Source organism: Nannobrachium achirus, assembly GCF_963921795.1.
Source record: "Nannobrachium achirus genome assembly, chromosome: 19".
NCBI lineage: Eukaryota > Metazoa > Chordata > Actinopteri > Myctophiformes > Myctophidae > Nannobrachium > Nannobrachium achirus.
Window position 1 is genome coordinate 58,911,022 of NC_137826.1, and position 20,381 is coordinate 58,931,402.

At 44.6% G+C, this 20,381-nt stretch overlaps 1 protein-coding gene across 1 annotated transcript in view; it reads left to right on the forward strand.

The window, feature by feature from the left end:
• The window catches only part of klhl13 (kelch-like family member 13), a 111,142-nt gene extending 93,234 nt beyond the window's left edge, over positions 1-17,908 (forward strand). The window contains exons 9-10 of the mRNA XM_080748872.1: positions 7,267-7,380; positions 16,633-17,908. Of these exons, the coding sequence (XP_080604998.1) occupies positions 7,267-7,380; positions 16,633-17,285 (767 nt within the window). The 3' untranslated portion in view covers positions 17,286-17,908. The remainder of the gene's footprint in view (positions 1-7,266; positions 7,381-16,632) is intronic.
• The last annotated feature ends 2,473 nt before the right edge of the window (positions 17,909-20,381 follow it).

Genomic DNA, 20,381 nt, shown 5'->3' on the forward strand with positions numbered 1-20,381 from the left:
AGCTCCAGAGCAGAGTCTGAAATCAGGCTAACAATAATCATTTATTTCACGTTGCTGCATCGATTCAGAATAGTGCTCGGCTGAATCTTTATTAGCCTTATTGTTTGAAACTACGTTCTAATCAGCCGGTTATCCACGAATAATTCGGTGCACGAACCAGATTTATTTCTTGAAGGAAACTCTGACTGGTAAAGATGTTCTCTCTCTCTCTCTGTATTTCTGCTTTCACACTTCTTCTCCATGTTATATAAATATACTGGGAGAGAGGGGAAGTGTGAAATGCAGTGACGAAGGCTGCCTGCATAAATGATCATGTAGCCCACATCATCATCATCACCACCACCGCCACACTCTGCCATCTGAGAGAAAAAGAGAGCAGCGACAGTAAATTATTATTTTGCAAATGCTAGTGCTTATCCCATTCAGAACGGGTACATATTATTGCATATCGTTATTTTATGCTTTAACTATTGAAAAAATAGCAGTGCCGCGCTGCGAGCCTGTAGATCTGCTATTTTTTTTGAAAGATCGTGAAAATTAGAATTTTGACCCGATTCTTTAAGTGTCTTTTGAATCCTTCGAAAGGTTTTTTTGAAAAACCTTTGATTCTATGTGAGCAATCTGGCCAGCCATCGTCAAAGAAAAGGTCCTTTTCACTCAACTGGAGCTCAGTTAGTCTGTTCTTGAGAGACTAATATGTCAGTGGTGCTCAAACATTTTCATGTGAAGGACCCCCAAAATGATATGTATTTGGCCACGGACCCCCATCTCAAAATATTTAGTTCCAGGGACCACCCAGAAGCAAAATTTGCGTTACAAACTTTTGCTTAAAAAATACATTATATTCAAAGATGTGCACACATTTTCACGTTTTTTTTCAAAAATAGCAGATCTACAAGCTCGCAGCGCGGCACTCGGTGCCGCGCTGTGAGCTTGTATATCTGCTATTTTTCAATAGTTAAAGCAGTCAATAATTCTAGGCCTAAATGAGTTATATAGAGCATGTGTTTAGCGGTCCATGTGGGTCGCATGCTGTGCTGGGGCTGCTAATAATTTATGAAGCACAGCTGTACTGTAAGAATATGCGGTGGAAAACGGTAGTCTTTGATTTGCCTACAATGTTCCATATCGTACTCAAGACTTACTTAACTCTCTTACTAAAAACAATGATGTAAAAATACCCCTTTGTAGGGCTTCTCCGCCATGCCCGAGGAACCCGAAGATTTAATAAGCTTTAATTAAAAAATAATAATTTATCGAAGCCGAACTAAAATAGGCCGGAACTAATGCTCCGGGATCGGTTCCTACACGGACACATTATGGAGCGGACCGATTAATATTGAGGCCGCAAACCGTAAACGGATGGTCCGTCCTAGCTTTCTGTGTAAACACCACGGCTTACAGATGGAGAACGGATTGATACATTTTCAACGCGAACACACGATGCATAGCAGTGTCCGATCGTGCACGATGGGAACTGGATTAGCGCCCGCATTAACAGGTAGGAGAAGCCAGCAGTGAAATCTTTGGTTTCCTCGGCTGTAAAAACAACCAATGAGTTAATAGCATCAGGAGAAGACACACTCTCTGCAGGATTTTTGTGAAGACGTCTGCTAATTTATCTGGGTGCAGAATGATTCATGTAGATATCAAAGAGAAGAGAATAGCCCGATTCCTTAACTCATTTGCTGCTATGGCCGAAAATCCAGAAAAAATCCCATTGTACCGCCCTGCCATGCCCGTAGAACCCGGAAATTTCCATTTTTTTTTTTTTTTTTTTTTTTTCAAAATGTTTTGCCCCCAAAGAATGTAGTAGGCATGATAGCAATCACGAAATTGCATGTTTAACCCCCATAGCAACCCCATCTTTCAAACATGGCAGCCATCTTTGAGAAAAATAAAAAAATATATACTTTTTAGTCTTTTGTTTTAGATTTTTCTTATGTTGTGACACATTGCCAATACGGAAGGTCTCATTAAATCATCCCTTGGGGCTGTTTTTACCTGGCCCCATTTCTACCATGCCAGATGCTTAGATCCATGCAGGGAAAGAAAAACTAAAGAGTCACACAAATAACGTTTCCCTTCTTGTTTTATGCATCTCTTAACCAGTCATTTAACAGGATACATTGTCAATATGTTAGGGTAATTATAATAAATAGATGAATTACTGTGTTTCATCACATCCATTTTTCAAAAGTACATTTTGTTATTTACCAGCATCAACAATGACTCCTTTCAAGCTTTTAAAAAGAAAATGCCTTACTTTATTTTTATTTTTGTTATTTCTTTTTAATATGAAACAATGCCTGGCCCCGCTAACCCGTCAACCACAGAAGCAAGCACTTTGACAGACACGTTGGGTGTTTGTTAGCCACCGCTGTGACGTGAGAAGGTAGACGCCTCCTTCGGCTCTGGGGCGTATCGTATGTATGCATTGTGGGACTCGGCGACAGTCATTTCCGGTCGTTTCCCACTTCCACGTGTGAGACACAAACACATACGCGTGATTCAAAACAGCGGCGCAGTTCGGCCAGTGGAGACGCCCCTCTCGTTCCGCTTGCCTAGTCTATGCCTCTGGTTGGCCTAAGCCCGTGGCGGCACCCGGGTGGGGACGCTGTCATCTCTGTACTGAGTATGAACGTTAATTCACATTTTATGGTTTCCTTAATTGTTTCCTATACAGCCCATGTTTTACAAATTTATTACATTTTTGGCTGTTGTAAATAAACATTTTCTAAGTGTCTGCATTTTCTAGTAGTGAACAAAACAAGACAGTATATTTGTATCTTTTCAAAGTTCTAATTTCTAATTTCTCTTTTGTACCATGCCAACCCATTAAAAAAAAAACACCCAGCACAGAAGATAAATAAAATGAGAGTCCTTTCACAGTACAAGTGTCAAGTTTATTTTGAGCACAGCACAAAAGTGTCAAGTGCAGGCTTTAACAGTTTTTTTGTATATATATGCGTGTGTGTTGTTAAGAGAGGCGTCTCTATAGAGTATAGGGGCGTTTCCACTGGCCGAACTGCGCCGCTGTTTTGAATCACGCGACACATACAGTACAGAAGTTGGTAGGCCAATCAGAGGCAAGTGGGGGCGTGGCATTTCACACACAGCCTCTAACAGCTGAGCAACACTTTAACTGGATGGAAACATGCCAATAAAGCTCTGTGTGTTGAATTGAATTGATAAGTCCCGGAAAAGACGCATTATGATTGGTCAGTGGTCACTTTGACTGGCAGCTTGGTCGTCATGTCGCTCCCAGGGACGTGCTGGGCCCCTGATTCAGCCCGGGAAAAAGAGTTGGAGAGGCCCTCATTGCGCGCTATAGAGAGAGATCTCTTTCTATAGTGACAAGCCAGGGGGCCAATTACATGAGCTATAGTTCGTCGTTGTCGGGTGGAAACCTTGTATGTCCAAAACCGTTTGTTTTGTATTTATCATTTAACAAATGACTTAAACTAGTGAAAACAGCCGATCTACAAGCACACAACGCCTCGCACCCGTGAGGCGTTGTGTGCTTGTAGATCAGCTGTTTTCACTACTTTTGTGCGACGGCCTTGTATGATGAAGCAGGGCTTTGCTTTGCGAAACAATTTACAAATTTGATACTTGGAGATACGAGGTTTCTGCCCGACAGTGATGATTTACTTTGTTGGCCGCCCAGCCCCCAAAATGGAACGAAGGCCGACATTTTATTTTATTTTTTTCCTAATGGCCGGCCTGGACCGGCCGGGAATGAACCGGCCGTTCGGGAGTTGTCCCGCTTTTCCCAATGGCCAGCACGTCCCTGGTCGCTCCAGTGAACTGCCGCGGCGGATGAGGCGTCTAGCTTTTTATTGCGACCGGCAGGTCGCATTTACTATCAAAACCTCCACTGGCTGTCTGTCTGTCTATCTGTCACGTCACACTTTTGCCCTACTCATATCTCTGCCATCGTTGCCCCTATCCATGTGAAATTTTCCACACACACTCCTTGCCTGCCAAACCACAAACATCAGGACCACTGGACCTCCACGGACCCCAGGGACCCCCCTGCCACCGCCGCCAAAAAAATGACCAAATCAACACCCCAACTGGGCTGGCGTGGGCTGCTCACAGGGAAGTTTGTCGTACAAACTTGTGGGTGGTGTCAATTGACTTGATTAAGAGTCCTTCACCTTAATTGGTTTAACTTGGCCCCGCCCCCTCGTCTTTGGCCCAAACTTTATTTGGCTTTACTCATCAACCGTTTGTCGTACAAACTTGTGGGTGGAACCAATGCCACTTACAGGCCTCTTTGTGTATACTGTGACCTGACGGTCGCTTTTCTCCCGAGTAGGGAGTCTTACTGGTTGCGACCGTCAGGGAGCAGTTTACTATGAAAACCTCCACCGGCCGTCCGTCCGTCCGTCGGTCACACGTCACACGTCACACCTTTGCCCTGCTCATATCTCCGCATCAGTATGACATCACACCACATGTGTACACAAACCTTTGTGTACGTTGCTGTGGCAACAGTCTGTTGTTGCTGGTCTGTTAGTGTACGTTAGCAACCACCTTAGCAACCATGGTTTTACCCTAGCAACCAACTGTTTACCCTAGCAACCAACTGTTTACCATAGCAACCATGTTTTTTTACCCTAGCAACCAACTGTTTACCATAGCAACCAGATACGCAGAGCAGGGATCTCCATATATGGGCATAAACAGGTGACATCACACTGATGTCAGATACTCAGAGCAGGGATTTCTCCATAATATATGGGCATAAAAGGGATTCTGTTAGGGATCTCCATATATGGGCATAAAAGGGATTCTGTTAGGGATCTCCATATATGGGCATACAAGGGATTCTGTTAGGGATCTCCATATATGGGCATAAAAGGGATTCTGTTAGGGATCTCCATATATGGGCATAAAAGGGATTATGTTAGGGATCTCCATATATGGGCATAAAAGGGATTCTGTTAGGGATCTCCATATAAGGGCATAAAAGGGATTCTGTTAGGGATCTCCATATATGGGCATAAAAGGGATTCTGTTAGCTGTTAGTGATCTCCATATATGGGCATAAAAGGGATGCTGTTAGGGATCTCCATATATGGGCATATAAGGGATTCTGTTAGGGATCTCCATATATGGGCATGAAAGGGATTCTGTTAGGGATCTCCATATATGGGCATAAAAGGGATTGTATCCCAGATGATGCCCTGTTAGGAGATCCACACTAACAGAATCCATATATGGTCCTACCGACAGCTGCTATAAGCCAACCCTGGCGATAAGGTCTGAGTCGAAGAAAAGCTTCTTTCCTGGCAAGAATTGCCCCTTTATACTGTAGGGCTCGTTTGTGTATTGTATGACATCACGCCACATCATCGGCTGAGGACTGTGTGATGTCATCATATCTCCATATATGGAGACATAAGTTGCTCATGCCCAAATATGGGCTGGTGAGGTCAGACTTAGTGTGATGCGTAGGTTATCTCCATATATGGAGATTCAACTTCAATGAGTAACCATGGCAAACTGTCAACTGCCCGTATGTCTTGATAATTGGTAAAACAAACTTTTGGCCTATTTGTGGAGATAAGCGACCAACGGTTATCTCCCGATTAGGGAGTCTTACTGGTATCTATGCTGTGACTAGGTGTTTGTTGCCAGGACTTTTGGTCTCCATGGGGACGTGACGTTAGCAGCGAGAGGAGCAGGGATGTTTTTATAGAGCAGAGCAGAGAGAGACTCTGAATTAGTCACAGCCAGGTGTCATCATTGATGTAGGGCCTACCGCTGTTGTCTGTCCAACAGAAACCTTGCTATCTCCATACAGTGTGTCACCTTTTTTGTTTATGTGTCTTTTTTATTCATAAATGAATGCCATGCTCTGGTCGCACAAAGCGCCTCGCTCAAAATAGCAGGTATTTAAAAAGCAGTGTTAGGATGTTTTGCAGAGATACCTTACAGATACAGACCACTATTGTAGATACCACCTAATCCCTCAAGAAATTCCAGGTTATTTTCTACTTGACACACTCTTACAGTTGCCAAGTCGCCTTCAAGAAACACTTTACTTTCTTGAGGTATTCCTTTTTTATACAGTAAGATTTTTTTTTTTTTTACTGTAGCTTTTGTTACTGTAGCTTTCAGGTTAAATAAATGTCCCATATGTCTCAGTATCTCCCGTGGGGGTTTCGCTGTAACTGTAAGCGTACAACTTTGTCCCGGAGGAGCCCCGGCATGGTAAAGATAAAGTCAAGTCAAGTCAATGTTATTTCTTGAGAACATATAAAAACCACCAGGGTCGACCAAAGTGCTGCACAACATCCAAAAGAAAAAACAATAGAAACAAATGCAATACAATGGGGAAAGTAACAGTGTTACACAAATACAGTGTATTTACAATAAATGTTTTTAATCTGGTTTTAAAATTGACCAGGGAGGATGCAGTCTTTACACCCATAGGCAGGGTGTTCCACAGGTTTGGTGCAACGGCCGAAAGAGCACCATCACCTTTTAGCTTTAAGTTTGTGCGTGGGACCTTTAAAAAGCATCTGGTCAGCTGATCTGAGTGGCCTAGTAGAACCAGGGGGTTCATTAGGTTGGCTATGTAGGCTGAGACATAGAGACACATGGACACTGACTGCAGGGGCATCAAAAGGGGGTCCGGGACCCTTAGAGGGTCCTCAGAGTTACTACAGGGGGTCCTAGAAGTGATAGAGTGATAGAACAATTGTTTCCTTTTTTATATTAACCACTTGAACCCTAGCGTCCATGTTCTGAGAACTTTAGCCAAAAACTGCAGATCTACAAGCTCACAATGAGGTTGTAGATCGGCTATTTTCGTCAAAGAGGTTTGGTGTAGAGGGGAAAAAGACCAGATTAAGTAAAGAGTTTATTAAGTATTGACGGTTCAAGTGGTTAAATATCTGAAAACACAAATTGACATGAATCTAAAATACATTGATGATTGTGCTGTCAAACAATGAAACTGTATATGGAATCTATGAACAGGTTGTGGGGGTCCCTGCTTCATCTCTCTCTCTCAACTGAGGGGTCCTTGGCCTGAAAACGTTGAAGATCCCTGGTGTAGAGATAGAGAGACGGAGGGATTTTGTGCTCTTGTGTTTTAAATCTTGCTTCCAGCTCCCACACACCGTCCTCTACAAAAGGTTCATTCACAGCTGTGTGTACTGCTTAGAGATCTGTATCTTGACCTACTTTCTGTTAATGCTTGCATTTTCTTTCTTTTCTGTGTTCTCATGTCGCTGTTCCCCCTCCCAGCCACCGTGGAGTGCTATAACCCCAGGACGAACGAATGGACGTACGTGGCCAAGATGAACGAGCCCCACTACGGCCACGCAGGGACCGTCTACGGAGGCTACATGTATATTTCAGGTCAGTGAAAAGCTGCTTCTACTCTGTAGAACTGCCTTGATGCAAGGCGCTTTGCAATGTGCATCACATCCACACACACACATCAGGGGTGTTGTTGGCTGGATTATTCATGAAGCTTTCCTGGAAGAGAAAGATCCCATGATTGGCCGCTAGTTGCGCTGTTTTCCCCTCGCGAGGTACCAAAAAGATTTGTTCTCCATTGGACCCCGTTAATTTTCCCCTTTGATTTTCTAACCTTAAGGTGGTTGCACACTGCACTGCGTGTTTTCGTTGCGTTTTGGAAATCCGAAAGCCGTAGGCCAGGGAGAGAGAGAGGAAAGAGAGAGAGAGAGCAAGGGACTCAGTGCGACAGCTGCGAAAATCGGAAAAAATCAACCCTGGTCCGAAAATAAATACGAAACGGGCGGCAGTGTGCAAATGTGATTGACATAACGTGAGGTTGATTTTTTTATTCACGCACTCCGAAATTCACTCCGATATTCGGCCCCAAAAACGCAGAAGTGTGCAAAGACCTTAAGTCTAGTCTTAGCCTTTTTGGATCAGTTTAAAGATGCAGTGCCATGATTCCCCAGTGGATAATTACAAAGAAGGGTCAGTGGGAGAGAGTGTTAAGGCTTGGCTAGGTTTGTATTTACCAGTTACGAACGGCTGCCTACTCACTCTCTACACTCCTTTAAGGCCTTCGGTAAGGCGTTCCACATTTTGGTGGTATAGCTGGAGAACGAGTTTGACCCTTTGATTGAGTTGACTCTGGGTTGAACGTAATCTGTGGCACTGCCTCTGGTGTTGTAATTGTGGACGTCCTTAACATTTTCAAAGTATTTTGCCAGGTACATGGGTATCTTAGTGGTGTAGTCTATCTTGTACACCAGGCCAATTGCAAGTTGCTGTACTCTGTCATCTACTTAACTGGTGAGTAGCGGTGAGGTGAGTCTGATAGGAAAGGTTAAGCAGGACCCTAATTAGTTTGTTTTGGGCTGTTTGGAACTTAGTTTTCAGGGCTTCTACCCACCTTATGTGATCTGTGTTGGGGGAGACGTCATCATTATTTTATGCTTTAACTATTGAAAAATAGCAGCTGCGAGCTTGTAGATCTGCTATTTTTGAAAAATCATGAAAATTCGAATTTTGACCCGATTCTATAAGTGTCTTTTGAATCCTTCTAAGGTTTTTTGAAAAACCTATGTTTCCATGTCAGCAATCTGGCCAGCCATCGTCAAAGAAAAGGTCCTTTTCACTTAACTGGAGCTCAGTTAGTCTGTTCTTGAGAGACTACTATGTCAGTGGTTCTCAAACCTTTTCATGTGAAGGACCCCCAAAATGATATTTATTTGGCCACGGACCCCCATCTCAAAATAATTAGTTCCGGGGACCACCCAGAAGCAAAACTTGAGTTACAAACGTTCGCTCTGAAAATACATATATTCAAAGATTTGCACACATTTTCATGACTTTTTCAAAAATAGCAGATCTACAAGCTCGCAGCGCAGCACTCGGTGCCGCGTTGTGAGCTTGTATATCTGCTATTTTTCACTGGTTAAAGCAGTCAATAATTCTAGGCCTAAATGGGTTAAATTAACTGTGGTTTTGAAACAAAGTTATCCGTTTTGTGTGGAAGGGACAGTTTCAGCAGAGAGATCCAGACTTCCCTCCCACACCTCCCACTCTCTCCTGGGGGGTCCCCAGGCTGGGGGGTCCCCAGGCGTTCCCAGGCCAGTGTGGAGATGGAAACCCTCCATCTGGTCCTTGGTCTGCCAGGGGGTCTCCTCCCAGTGGGACCTCCTTGTGGAGACACCTATTATTGGGAAGCATCCTTACTAGATGCAATTTCATTTTCAGAGATTAATGGGGTTATATTGCTCTATATTGTGACTGTGAAGCTGATGAATTATCTTTGTGGCGGTCACTTATCTGCCGATTAGGCAGTCTAAATTAAAGTGATGTTATGCTTTTGAAACTGATATTATCCTAGATAAAGTACTATGTTCTATCCGTCTGTCTTTCAATGTTATATGAGATACTTAAAGTGTGGTTCCTGTGGAAATAAGCCTCGGCTTTCTAGGATCTCCTTCTAGTTGACCTTGTACCAGTGATTTGTACTGTCATGAAATTGTACTTTTTTCTATTGCAAACTTCTAATAAATTCTTCAATCAAAATTATTCTTCAATCAATCAAAGTATCTCATATAACATTGAATGACAGACGAATAGAACACAGTACTATGCAGTAGATAGTCAGAAAAAAAAGAAAACAGTGCAGGAAATGCTGATTGGATAAAATTGGTATCCCAACGTACAATACTTTCTGTTTACTAAAGCGCTGGAGAGACTGGAAAACCCCTGTTAAAGGAATAGTTCACCCCCAAAATGACTCATTTTCCCTTTGGAGAATTTTTTGATCATAATACATTTACCCCCCATTGATTCCAGATGGAGACAGTGTCTCCATCAACGCAATCAACAAATGATTGTCTTAGGAGATGCGCCAAAAACTATAATATCATTCAACTGGAGTCTCCAATCATTACTAAAAGTCCCGTACACCCCCATTAACTCCAGATTTAGCCGTGTACGTAAACATCTTCCTACACTCTTTATCTTCATCCAATAAAGAACAATCAGCCTTTGATAAGAATAACACATTTCCACTGTAACAGTGTTCTAAATGTAGCCTTCATCATCATCATCATCATCATCATCATCATCATCTTCATCATCTTCATCCCAGCTCTGAGGGGACCTGCAGGGGTGTCACAAGGGGGGATATATGCGAGCTTGTAGATCTGCTATTTTTGAAAAGTCGTGAGAATGTGTGCAAATCTTTGAATATACAGTATGTATTTTTTACATGCATTTATTTGTAACTAAAATGTTGTTTCTGGGGGGGTCCCTGGAACTATATATTTTTAGATGGGGGGTCCGTGGGCCAAATACATTTAATTTTGGGGGGGTCCTTCACATGAAAACGTTTGCGCACCACTCACATAGAAACATACGTTTTTCAAAAAAAACTTTGAAGGATTTAGGAGAATCGGATCAAAAATCTTCAAAGATTTTCACACATTTTCAAGATTTTTCAAAAATAGCAGATCTAACAAGCTCACGTGTGACCTTGTAAGATCTGCTATTTTTCAATAGTTTAAAGCACAAAATAATGCGTAATAATGTGTTCCCAGTCTAAATGAGTTAAACCCCCTCGAAGAACATTCATGGGGGGCCCACAGTGAATCCTTGTACCCAGGGCCCAGAATTTGGTGTGAAACCCCTGGGGACCAGTCACGATCTCTCTACACTGACGATGTCCAACTATTTCATAGCAAGTTCTTCTTTTTTTTTTTTTGTAGTTTGTTCTTTCGCTTGTCAGGTGCTGTGTGTGTGTGTGTGTGTGTGCGTGCGTGCCTGCGTGCCTGTGTCTCTAATCCCCTCCCGGTGGCTCCGTACAGAGACAGTCACCTCCGCTCGCTGGCTTGTTCACTTCATGGGATTGAAAGGCGAATCCCCCTCCTCGCCACGGAGAAGAGGCCCAGTTCCTCCTCCCCCTCCTCGCCACGGAGAAGAGGCCCAGTTCCTCCTCCCCCTCCTCGCCACGGAGACGAGGCCCAGTTCCTCCTCCCCCTCCTCGCCACGGAGACGAGGCCCAGTTCCTCCTCCCCCTCCTCGCCACGGAGACGAGGCCCAGTTCCTCCTCCCCCTCCTCGCCACGGAGAAGAGGCCCAGTTCCTCCTCCCCCTCCTCGCCACGGAGACGAGGCCCAGTTCCTCCTCCCCCTCCTCGCCACGGAGACGAGGCCCAGTTCCTCCTCCCCCTCCTCGCCACGGAGAAGAGGCCCAGTTCCTCCTCCCCCTCCTCGCCACGGAGACGAGGCCCAGTTCCTCCTCCCCCTCCTCGCCACGGAGACGAGGCCCAGTTCCTCCCCATGTGTGACTAACCCTACGTGACGGAGGCTGGGAGATGAGAGGAGAGGAGGACAGGGGCGTCGCACCACATTCTGGGCCCTGGGTGCAAGGATTCACTGCGGGCCCCCCATGAACGCATTCATTATTTTGTGCTTTAACTATTGAAACAATAGCAGATCTACAAGCTCACAGCGCGGCACTGCTGCGAGCTTGTAGATCAGCTATTTTTTGGAAAAAAAAAACTGAAAAAATATTTTAAATCCTTCTAAGGTTTTTTTTGAAAAACCTATGTTTCTATGTCAAAGGTGTTCAAACTTTTGCATGTGAAGGACCTCCAAAATGATATGTATTTGGCCACGGACCCCCATCTCAAAATATTTAGTTCCAGGGACCCCCCCACCAGAAGCAAAATGTGAGCTACAAATGTTTGCTTAAAAATTACATATTATTCAAAGATTTGCACACATTTTCACTGCGAGCTTGTATATCTGCTATTGTTCAATAGCTAAATAATTAGGGCCCCTCTACCTTGGGCCCTAGTGACTCAGTCCCACTTTCCCCTCCCCTTGTGACGCACCTGGGAACGGAACGAAAGGAGGGCTCTCTGTCTGTCTGTCTGTCTGTCTGTCTGTCTGTCTGTCTGTCTGTCTGTCTGTCTGTCTGTCTGTCTGTCTGTGAAGCGCAGATCGTAGCTTATTATCACAGGTATGAAGCTGTGTTAATCCCCCTGCAGCTCCTGGGTTCTCCATCTGCAAGCTCCACAATTAGAAAAATAATATTTTTAATGAACCCTGGCCCTCTTTCTGTCTCTCTCTCTTTTCTTCATCGTCTACCTCATTTCATGGCTGCTTCAAAAGATTATGAATCACATTTTATAAAGGTAGGTAGTGTAGTCTTAAAGATAAGGAATCACATTGGGTAAAGGTAGGTAGTGTAGTCTTAGCTCAGTGTTGGAAGACGAGGTTCACAGGGTTAGGGAACCGTTAGTATTTAAAACCATTCAGTCCAAATGGACCCATACAAATAGCTGTAACTCTGAGGGTGTACAGATGGGTCCATTTGGTTCCATTTTGATCCCAACCCAATTCTCTCTGTGTATTTGAATGTTGCTTGTTTTAGACCGCGACTGTCAAGAGTGCTTGCTGCTGACTGACGGTCCACAGACAGACATAGAGACTGGAAGCTTGTCTTTTTCTGCTTTTATTGATAGACATACTATAGTAGGTTGACAGGAAATGGAGAGCGAGATTAGGAGGGGGAGGGGGGTGACACCATAGACATAGAAAGGTAGACGCCTCCTTCGGCTAGGGGGCGCTAAATGCATTGAGCAACCAAGGGAATCTTCGTCGCTTCCGTGTTCATTGCTTCCGCGTGCGTCACACATACGGAAGTCGGTAAGCCAATCAGAGGCAGGTGGGGGCTGGACTTTACGTATGCAGCCTATAAGAACAGCTGAGCAGCGCAACATCGGAACTGGCTCTGTTGAATTGAATTGTGGTCCTTGGATAAGCCACGGAAAAGACACGCTGTGATTGGCCAGTAGTCACTTTGACTGACAGCGTTCCCTTAGTTTTTCCAGGATGTCCGGACTAGAACTTTTGCACATCGCTCCAATTAACTGCAGAGGCGAACGAGGCATCTAGCTCTTTATATCTGTGGGTGATGATCACTGAATACTGCAGTCCACTGTTTTATACTGAATACTGAAGTCCACTCTCATCAGGTCGCAGTTACTATCGAAACCTCCACCGGCTGTCAGTCAGTCAGTCAGTCATCTGTCTGACAAATTTTGGCCCAAAATCACGCAAAGCGGTACACAGTATATCTACAGTCATGTCATCAACATGGACTTCTCATTTCCCATATTCCCTCCTGATTGGCTACCATTGCCTTCTAAAGTTTGTGTATGCGACCTGACGGTCGCTTATCTCCCAATAAGCGACCATCAGGGAGACTAGGGAGTCTTACTGGTTTCAGAATTTGCTGTCAAAATGAACACTGGCATGACTAAGACTAAGAGACTTTGATATTTTGTCCATCAAGACTAGACCAAGACTAAACAATTTCAGATGACTAAAATAGGACTTTATCTAAATGTTGTGTTATTCAAAAGAATAAAGATGAAATCTGAATTTGACACAGGTTCAGGAGACGAAAAAAATACAAATTTGTGAATAGAAATTGAGACAAAAATAGGCCTGTTTGTTGTGTTTATTCATCAGAATAAAAGTGGTTTGGACAGCCCTGCTCCTACAGAGCACACAACATCTGGTGTCATCCTGAAAACACAAATACTAAAGAAAACTTTAACATCTTTTTACCTGATTTTGTGTCTGGTAAATGTGAGGAAAATTAAAGCTGGGTAAAAAAAAAAAAAACCTACCAGCTGAACTTCATATTCTTTATCAGTGATGGTATATCACCTCACATCCGCAACTAATGAAAGGAAAAAGAGACTTCAAATGTTTCTTATTGGAGCCCGCGGAGGCATTAGGAAGTTCACTCCAGGCTTATCTGAAAGCACAACTCGTCTCTCTGTTCAAGCACAAAACCTCATCTCAGTACAGTGGTGGAAAAGGTACTCACATTTTCTACGTAAAAGTATCAATACTGAGTCTCTGAGCGGACTGAATAAAGCGTGATTAATGCGTAGCAGAGTGCCGGTGAGTGTCGCGCGCGGAACGGAAATATCTTATAGTTGACTCGTCGGCTATTTTCCGGTGGGCGGTGGCTTGCGACAGCAACAACCAGGTATGAATGAAACGTAGGCTCAGATGGAGTTAGCTTTGGACTGAATGAAACGTAGGCTCAGATTTAGTTAGCTTTGGACTGAATGAAACGTAGGCTCAGATTTAGTTAGCTTTGGACTGAATGAAACGTAGGCTCAGATTTAGTTAGCTTTGGACTGAATGAAACGTAGGCTCAGATTTAGTTAGCTTTGGACTGAATGAAACGTAGGCTCAGATGGAGTTAGCTTTGGACTGCGGCTGCAACGTCTGCATGCACTGACGAAACATCAGCTGGGGGGAGGGGGGGGGGGGGGGGGGGGTGACTGGCTCAGGCCCAGATGCATTCTGGGATTGTGTTCCTCTTTATTTTAAGGCTTCCCTGTAGACATGTCCTGTTTTCTCTCTCTCTCTCTCTCTCTCTCTCTCTCTCTCTCTCTCTCTCTCTCTCTCTCTCTCTCTCTCTCTCTCTCACACACACGCGCAGCACTGTACACAACAAGCTCTCTGTGACCGCAGGCTCATTGGGATCCTTCTAGGATTTTAATCGTTCCCATTCCTTAAACGCTTCACATTAAAAGGATCCCTGGCTAATACAACAAATGTGCCTTATAACCTTAAATATTGTGTTTCTTCTAGAAATAGCTAACCTTTCACTCAACAGGGGAAATGCCCGTCGCAAGTTGATGATGTCATAAAACCATGTGTGGTCTATCCCTATGGAATTTATGGCATGCATGTGCAAACACACACACACACACACACACACACACACACACACACACACACACACACACACACACACACACACACACACACACACACACACACTTGAAATATTGATTTAATGCTCATATTAACCATAGGAAGTATTGAGTATGTTTTTATTTTCACATGCATGCCATAAATTCCATAGGGATAGATCACACATGACATTTATGACATCATCAACTTGTGACAGGCATTTCCCCTGTTGAGTGAAAGATTAGCTATTTCTAGAAGAAATAAAATAATTAAGCTGTTTTTAATTTTACATTGTAGTTATCAAGGACAATTATAATGTATTAACCCATTCAGAACGGGTACACATTATTGTGTATCATTATTTTATGCCTTAACTATTGAAAAATAGCAGATAGCTCATGTGAGCTTGTATATCTGCTATTTTTGAAAAATCATGAAATTTAGAATTTTGACCCGATTCTATAAGTGTCTTTTGAATCGTTCTAAGGTTTTTTGAAAAACCCTATGTTTCTATGTCAGCAATCTGGCCAGCCATCGTCAAAGTAAAGGTCCTTTTCACTTAACTGGAGCTCAGTTAGTCTGTTCTTGAGAGACTACTATGTCAGTGGTTCTCAAACCTTTTCATGTGAAGGACCCCCAAAATGATATTTATTTGGCATCTCAAAATATTTAGAAAATGACACTTTTTTGTCCCTTGTATGGGTGTCGCCATCATTGATTTAATGGTACCCAAGGAATCATAAGGAATGCTATTGGCTGCCAACGGTCACGTGGAACCGCAGGGATACATGGGAGAATGTGGTGTTGAGCCTCCGAAATAAAGCACACGAAGAAGAACACAGCCGGCTGTTATCAGTTTAGTTGGCCACGCCCCCCGCAACGTTATCATCAACTTTAACATAAATTGGACCATATTTGCACAAAACGCATATCATGGTGATTGAAAGGCAGTTTTTTACTAGCGACAGGAACGTAGGAAAGTATTTATGACGATGTTTATCAAAGTTAGAAAATCAAAGGGGGAAATGACTGGGATCCAATGGAGAAATATTCCTTTTGGTACCTCGCGGGGGGAAAACAGCGCAACTAGCGGCCAATCATGGGATCTTTCTGTTCCGGGAAAGCTTCATGAATAATCCAGCCAACAACACGCCTGGTTTTGACTCTGGCTCTTCAAAATAAAAGTGCAAGTGAATGGGGAAAATTCCTGGCACACTGTGGTTGGATCATTACAACAATAAAAGCATCAAAAGTGTTAACCCATTTAGGCCTAGGGTTATTGAATGCTTTAACCAGTGAAAAATATCAGATCTACAAGCTCACAGCGCGGCACAGAGTGCAGCGCTGCGAGCTTGTAGATCTGCTATTTTTGAAAAATCGTGAAAATTAGAATGTTGACCCGATTCTATAAGTGTCTTTTGAATCCTTCTAAGATTTTTTGAAAACCCTATGTTTCTATGTCAGCAATCTGGCCAGCCATCGTCAAAGAAAAGGTCCTTTTCACTTAACCGGAGCTCAGTTAGTCTGTTCTTGAGAGACTACTATGTCAGTGGTTCTCAAACCTTTTCATGTGAATGACCCCCAAACTGATATGTATTTGGCCACGGACCCCCATTTAAAAATATCTAGTTCTAGGGACCACCCCCCCAGAAGCAAAATTTGAGTTACAAACGTTCGCTCTGAAAAATACATATATTCAAAGATTTGCACACATTTTCACAACTTTTTCCAAAAATAGCAGATCTACAAGCTTGCAGCGCGGCGGCACTCGGTGCCGCGTTGTGAGCTTGTATATCTGCTATTTTTCAACAGTTAAAGCATTCAATAATTCTAAGCCTAAATGTGTTAAACATCTCTTTATTCTTGTGTGTTTTTTCCCGTCTCAGGGGGCATCACCCACGACACCTTCCAGAAGGAGCTGATGTGCTTCGACCCGGACGCCGACCGCTGGACGCAGAAGGCGCCGATGACGACGGTGCGCGGCCTCCACTGCATGTGCACGGTGGGCGACCGCCTCTACGTGATCGGCGGCAACCACTTCCGCGGCACCTCGGACTACGACGACGTGCTGTCGTGCGAGTACTACTCGCCGGCGCTGGACCTGTGGACGCCCATCGCCGCCATGCTGCGCGGCCAGTCCGACGTGGGCGTGGCCGTGCACGAGGGCCGCGTCTACGTGGTGGGCGGCTACTCGTGGAACAACCGCTGCATGGTGGAGATCGTGCAGCGCTACGACCCCGACCGCGACGAGTGGCACAAGGTGTTCGACCTGCCCGAGTCGCTGGGCGGCATCCGCGCCTGCACGCTGACTGTGTTCCCGCCCGAGGACCTCCTGGCCGGGGGGGCCGGGGGGGGGGGGCCCACTGGGGGGGATGCCCGGCGGCTCCAACTCGCCCTCCCGCGGGGAGTCGCCGCTCTCGGCGCCTTGATCCCAGTGTGGGGGGGAGGGGAGGGGGAGGCGAGGCGAAGGGGGAGGGTTTGTCTTCAACACTGTCTCTTTGCACCAAAAAGGCATGTTGCGACTCTTATAGCCGGATAAGACCTTTTCCCAAACACTGGTTCCCAAACACTGGTTCGGGACCCGTTCGTGAGTCGCCTCTCGCCGCGCTTGATGCCAGTGTGGAGGGGGAGGGGAGGCGACGGGGGGTTGTCTTCAACACTGTCTCTTTGCACCAAAAAGGCATGTTGCGACTTATAGCCTGATAGACCTTTTTCCCAAACACTGGTTCCCAAACACTGATTCGGGACCCGTTTTTGAGTCGCCCCGCTCTCCGCAACCTTTGATCCAAGAGCAGCCACATTGTAAAGAAATCGGGCTCCTTCCTTACTTACCTTCCCAGGTGATACTGATGTAAGGCTCTGTTTCCATATCTTCCTCAAACAGTGTCGGGGTGCTGATATTGTTGCATGTTTGGGCTCGGTGGAAACACTCTGCTACACCAGTGGGTCTCAAAGTGTCCTTGAGGTGGTTCCAAATGTCACCTTATGGGTCTGCAACTCTGGGTTAGGATTTGTTACTCTGAGTTATGGTTGTCCTTGAGAATTAAGAAGTTTAAGAACCACTGTGCTAGACTAAATGGAACAGAGTCTTCAACAGAATCACTGCTAATAGCTGTGACGGAAGTAAGAAAGAGGACCAATTTCTGTCCAATAGGGCTGCTGTGTAACCTGATGGACACGCCCCCTACAGCCGTTAGATGATAGCTATGCTGCCACCATCTGGCGACGTCAGGTTAGCTACTGGGGGGGGGGGGGGGGTCTTCAACGCTGGCTCATTACCACCCAAAAAAGGCATTTTGCGACTTAGCCTAATAGACTTAACCACTGGTTCCCAAACACTGGGTCGGGGCCCGTTTCTGGGTTGCAGAGATTTTTTTATTTTTTTTTATGGGTCCCTTATTTTATTTTTTGGTTTCTTACATCATTTTTTTTTTTAAATAATTATTTCAAAAACTGTTTAAAAAAACATTTTCATGAATTAAAAAATAAAATGCAGTGATCTTTCTTAGTCAGTTCAAAAATTAAAAATCTCAGAAATTACATGAATTAGAAAGCAAATGTTTAACAAGAAGTGGACATAGACAATGTAGGCATATTTTGACTGCTTGATCTGCTAGTTTCACTAGTTTGGGCGTTGTGAGCTTGTAGATCGGCTATTTTCGGCAAAGAGGTTTGGTGTAGAGGAGAAAAAGAGCAGACCAAGTTCAGAGTGAAAGGTCAAGTTTATTAAGTATTGACGGCTCAAGTGGTTAAATATCTGAAAACACAAATTGACATGAATCCAACATACACTGATGATTGTGCTGTCAAACGATGAAACTATATGGAATCTATGAACAGGTTGTGGGGGTCCTTGCTTCATCTCTCGCTCAACTAAGGGGTCCTTGGCCTGAAAACGTTGAAGACCCCTGCCTTAGTCTAATATCACTGCATAGATATTTGGCCTGGAAGGTCTGTGTGGAACCTGCATTTCCAAGGGGCGGATACAAATATAAATAAATGCCTCTGGTGATGAAGCTGACCCATATTTGCATACTGGAACACTGATTGGTCCCTCACTACTTTGGAGGGAGTTAAATTGTTGGATCAGTCTGGTTTTCCAGGCTAATTGTAACTTAGGGACGATTCATAGTGGGGGGGGGGGGGGGGCGAGTACCGTCATTAACTCTTTTACCGCTTTGAACGTTAACGCTCGTCCCAATTCTGACGCGACGCGTTGCCAATACAAATGGCCGTTCTTTTACCTTGTCTGATGACTGTAAGCTGATGAGGGGTCGCGCGGGTGTGTACAGTAAAAAAAAACCATCTCCCGTAATGCTGCTCTCAAATCTCCACCACACGTAAACATCAATGATGTCCAATTCACTTCCTGGCTGTTAATAATAATAATAATAATAAATCTTTATTTATATAGCACCTTTCAAAACCAGGTTACAAAGTGCTTTACAGGGGGACACAAAACAGCAGAGGACAAAGAACAGGACATACACACAAAGGTTATAAGATTAAAAACAGTGCAGAAAAACAATGCAAAGAAATAAATAACTAGCTTGCAAAATTGCAGGATTAAAAGCTAGTCTGTAAAAATGTGTTTTAAGATGTGATTTAAAACGGGGGACAGACTCAGCAAGGCGGATCTCAAGGGGCAGGGCATTCCAAAGGGTAGGGGCTCTAAAAGCAAAGGCCATACGTCAATTTTGTTCTCTATGGACCTGATCTAGAACAAGAGGGGAGGGCCATTTCACATCCATTCATTGCATAAGGCTGCCCTCTGCCGTCAGTTTGGCTACAGTACAGATATATGTGTTCATTGAAAACGATTGTTTTTGGAAATCATCCATAGATAATTTTCTATAACATCGCAAAGGTAAGCTACTTTTTGCTGGCACCAGCGCAAATACATAAATAATACATCTGGCAGTAGAACTGTTAATTCAGCTGTTCCGTGCCACGAGATTTTGTGACTCCCCGAAACTGAACCGAATTTGTCTCTAAAAGTAGAGCATGAATTGAGCAAACGTCAGCCTTGAAGGGGGATGTTGAAGGTGCATGTTGACTTTTCAGGGATTGGTTTAGACGTCGGAGGCGCACCAGACTCAAGCGGACTTGAGCCACTAGAGGCGGCGCCGAGCGAGCTTATAGGCGAGCGTTCCGACGTCCGCTTTCAGCCGACTCTCGGCACCGCCCGAGTTTACGGCACTCAACGACCGGCACAGACGGATGGAGTCCCCAAAGAGTCATACTTGTGACTTTCTTTTTAACGCCACGTGTTTACGTTTGGTCAAAATTGACACATATAAAAGTCAAAATATGCCTTTTGGTGAGAGAGACAGCGCCGGAGGGGGAGGGGGGTTACACCCCCCACCTCCCCTCTGAACCCTACTCCCCCCCCTGCCCCGCCCCCTCCCCTCCCACACACACACACAACCTTATAGACATTGTTTGCACTTCCTTCTTCTCTGGACTACACTACACCCCCCCCCCCCCCTCACACACACACACACACAACACAAACCCCGACCCCCCCCCCCCCCCCCTTCACCCCAAAGCTGTGCAGAACCCCCCCCCCCCCCCCCCCCCCCCCCCTCTAAGCGATTGACCACTTAAGCCCTATATACTTTCATCCTACGACAAA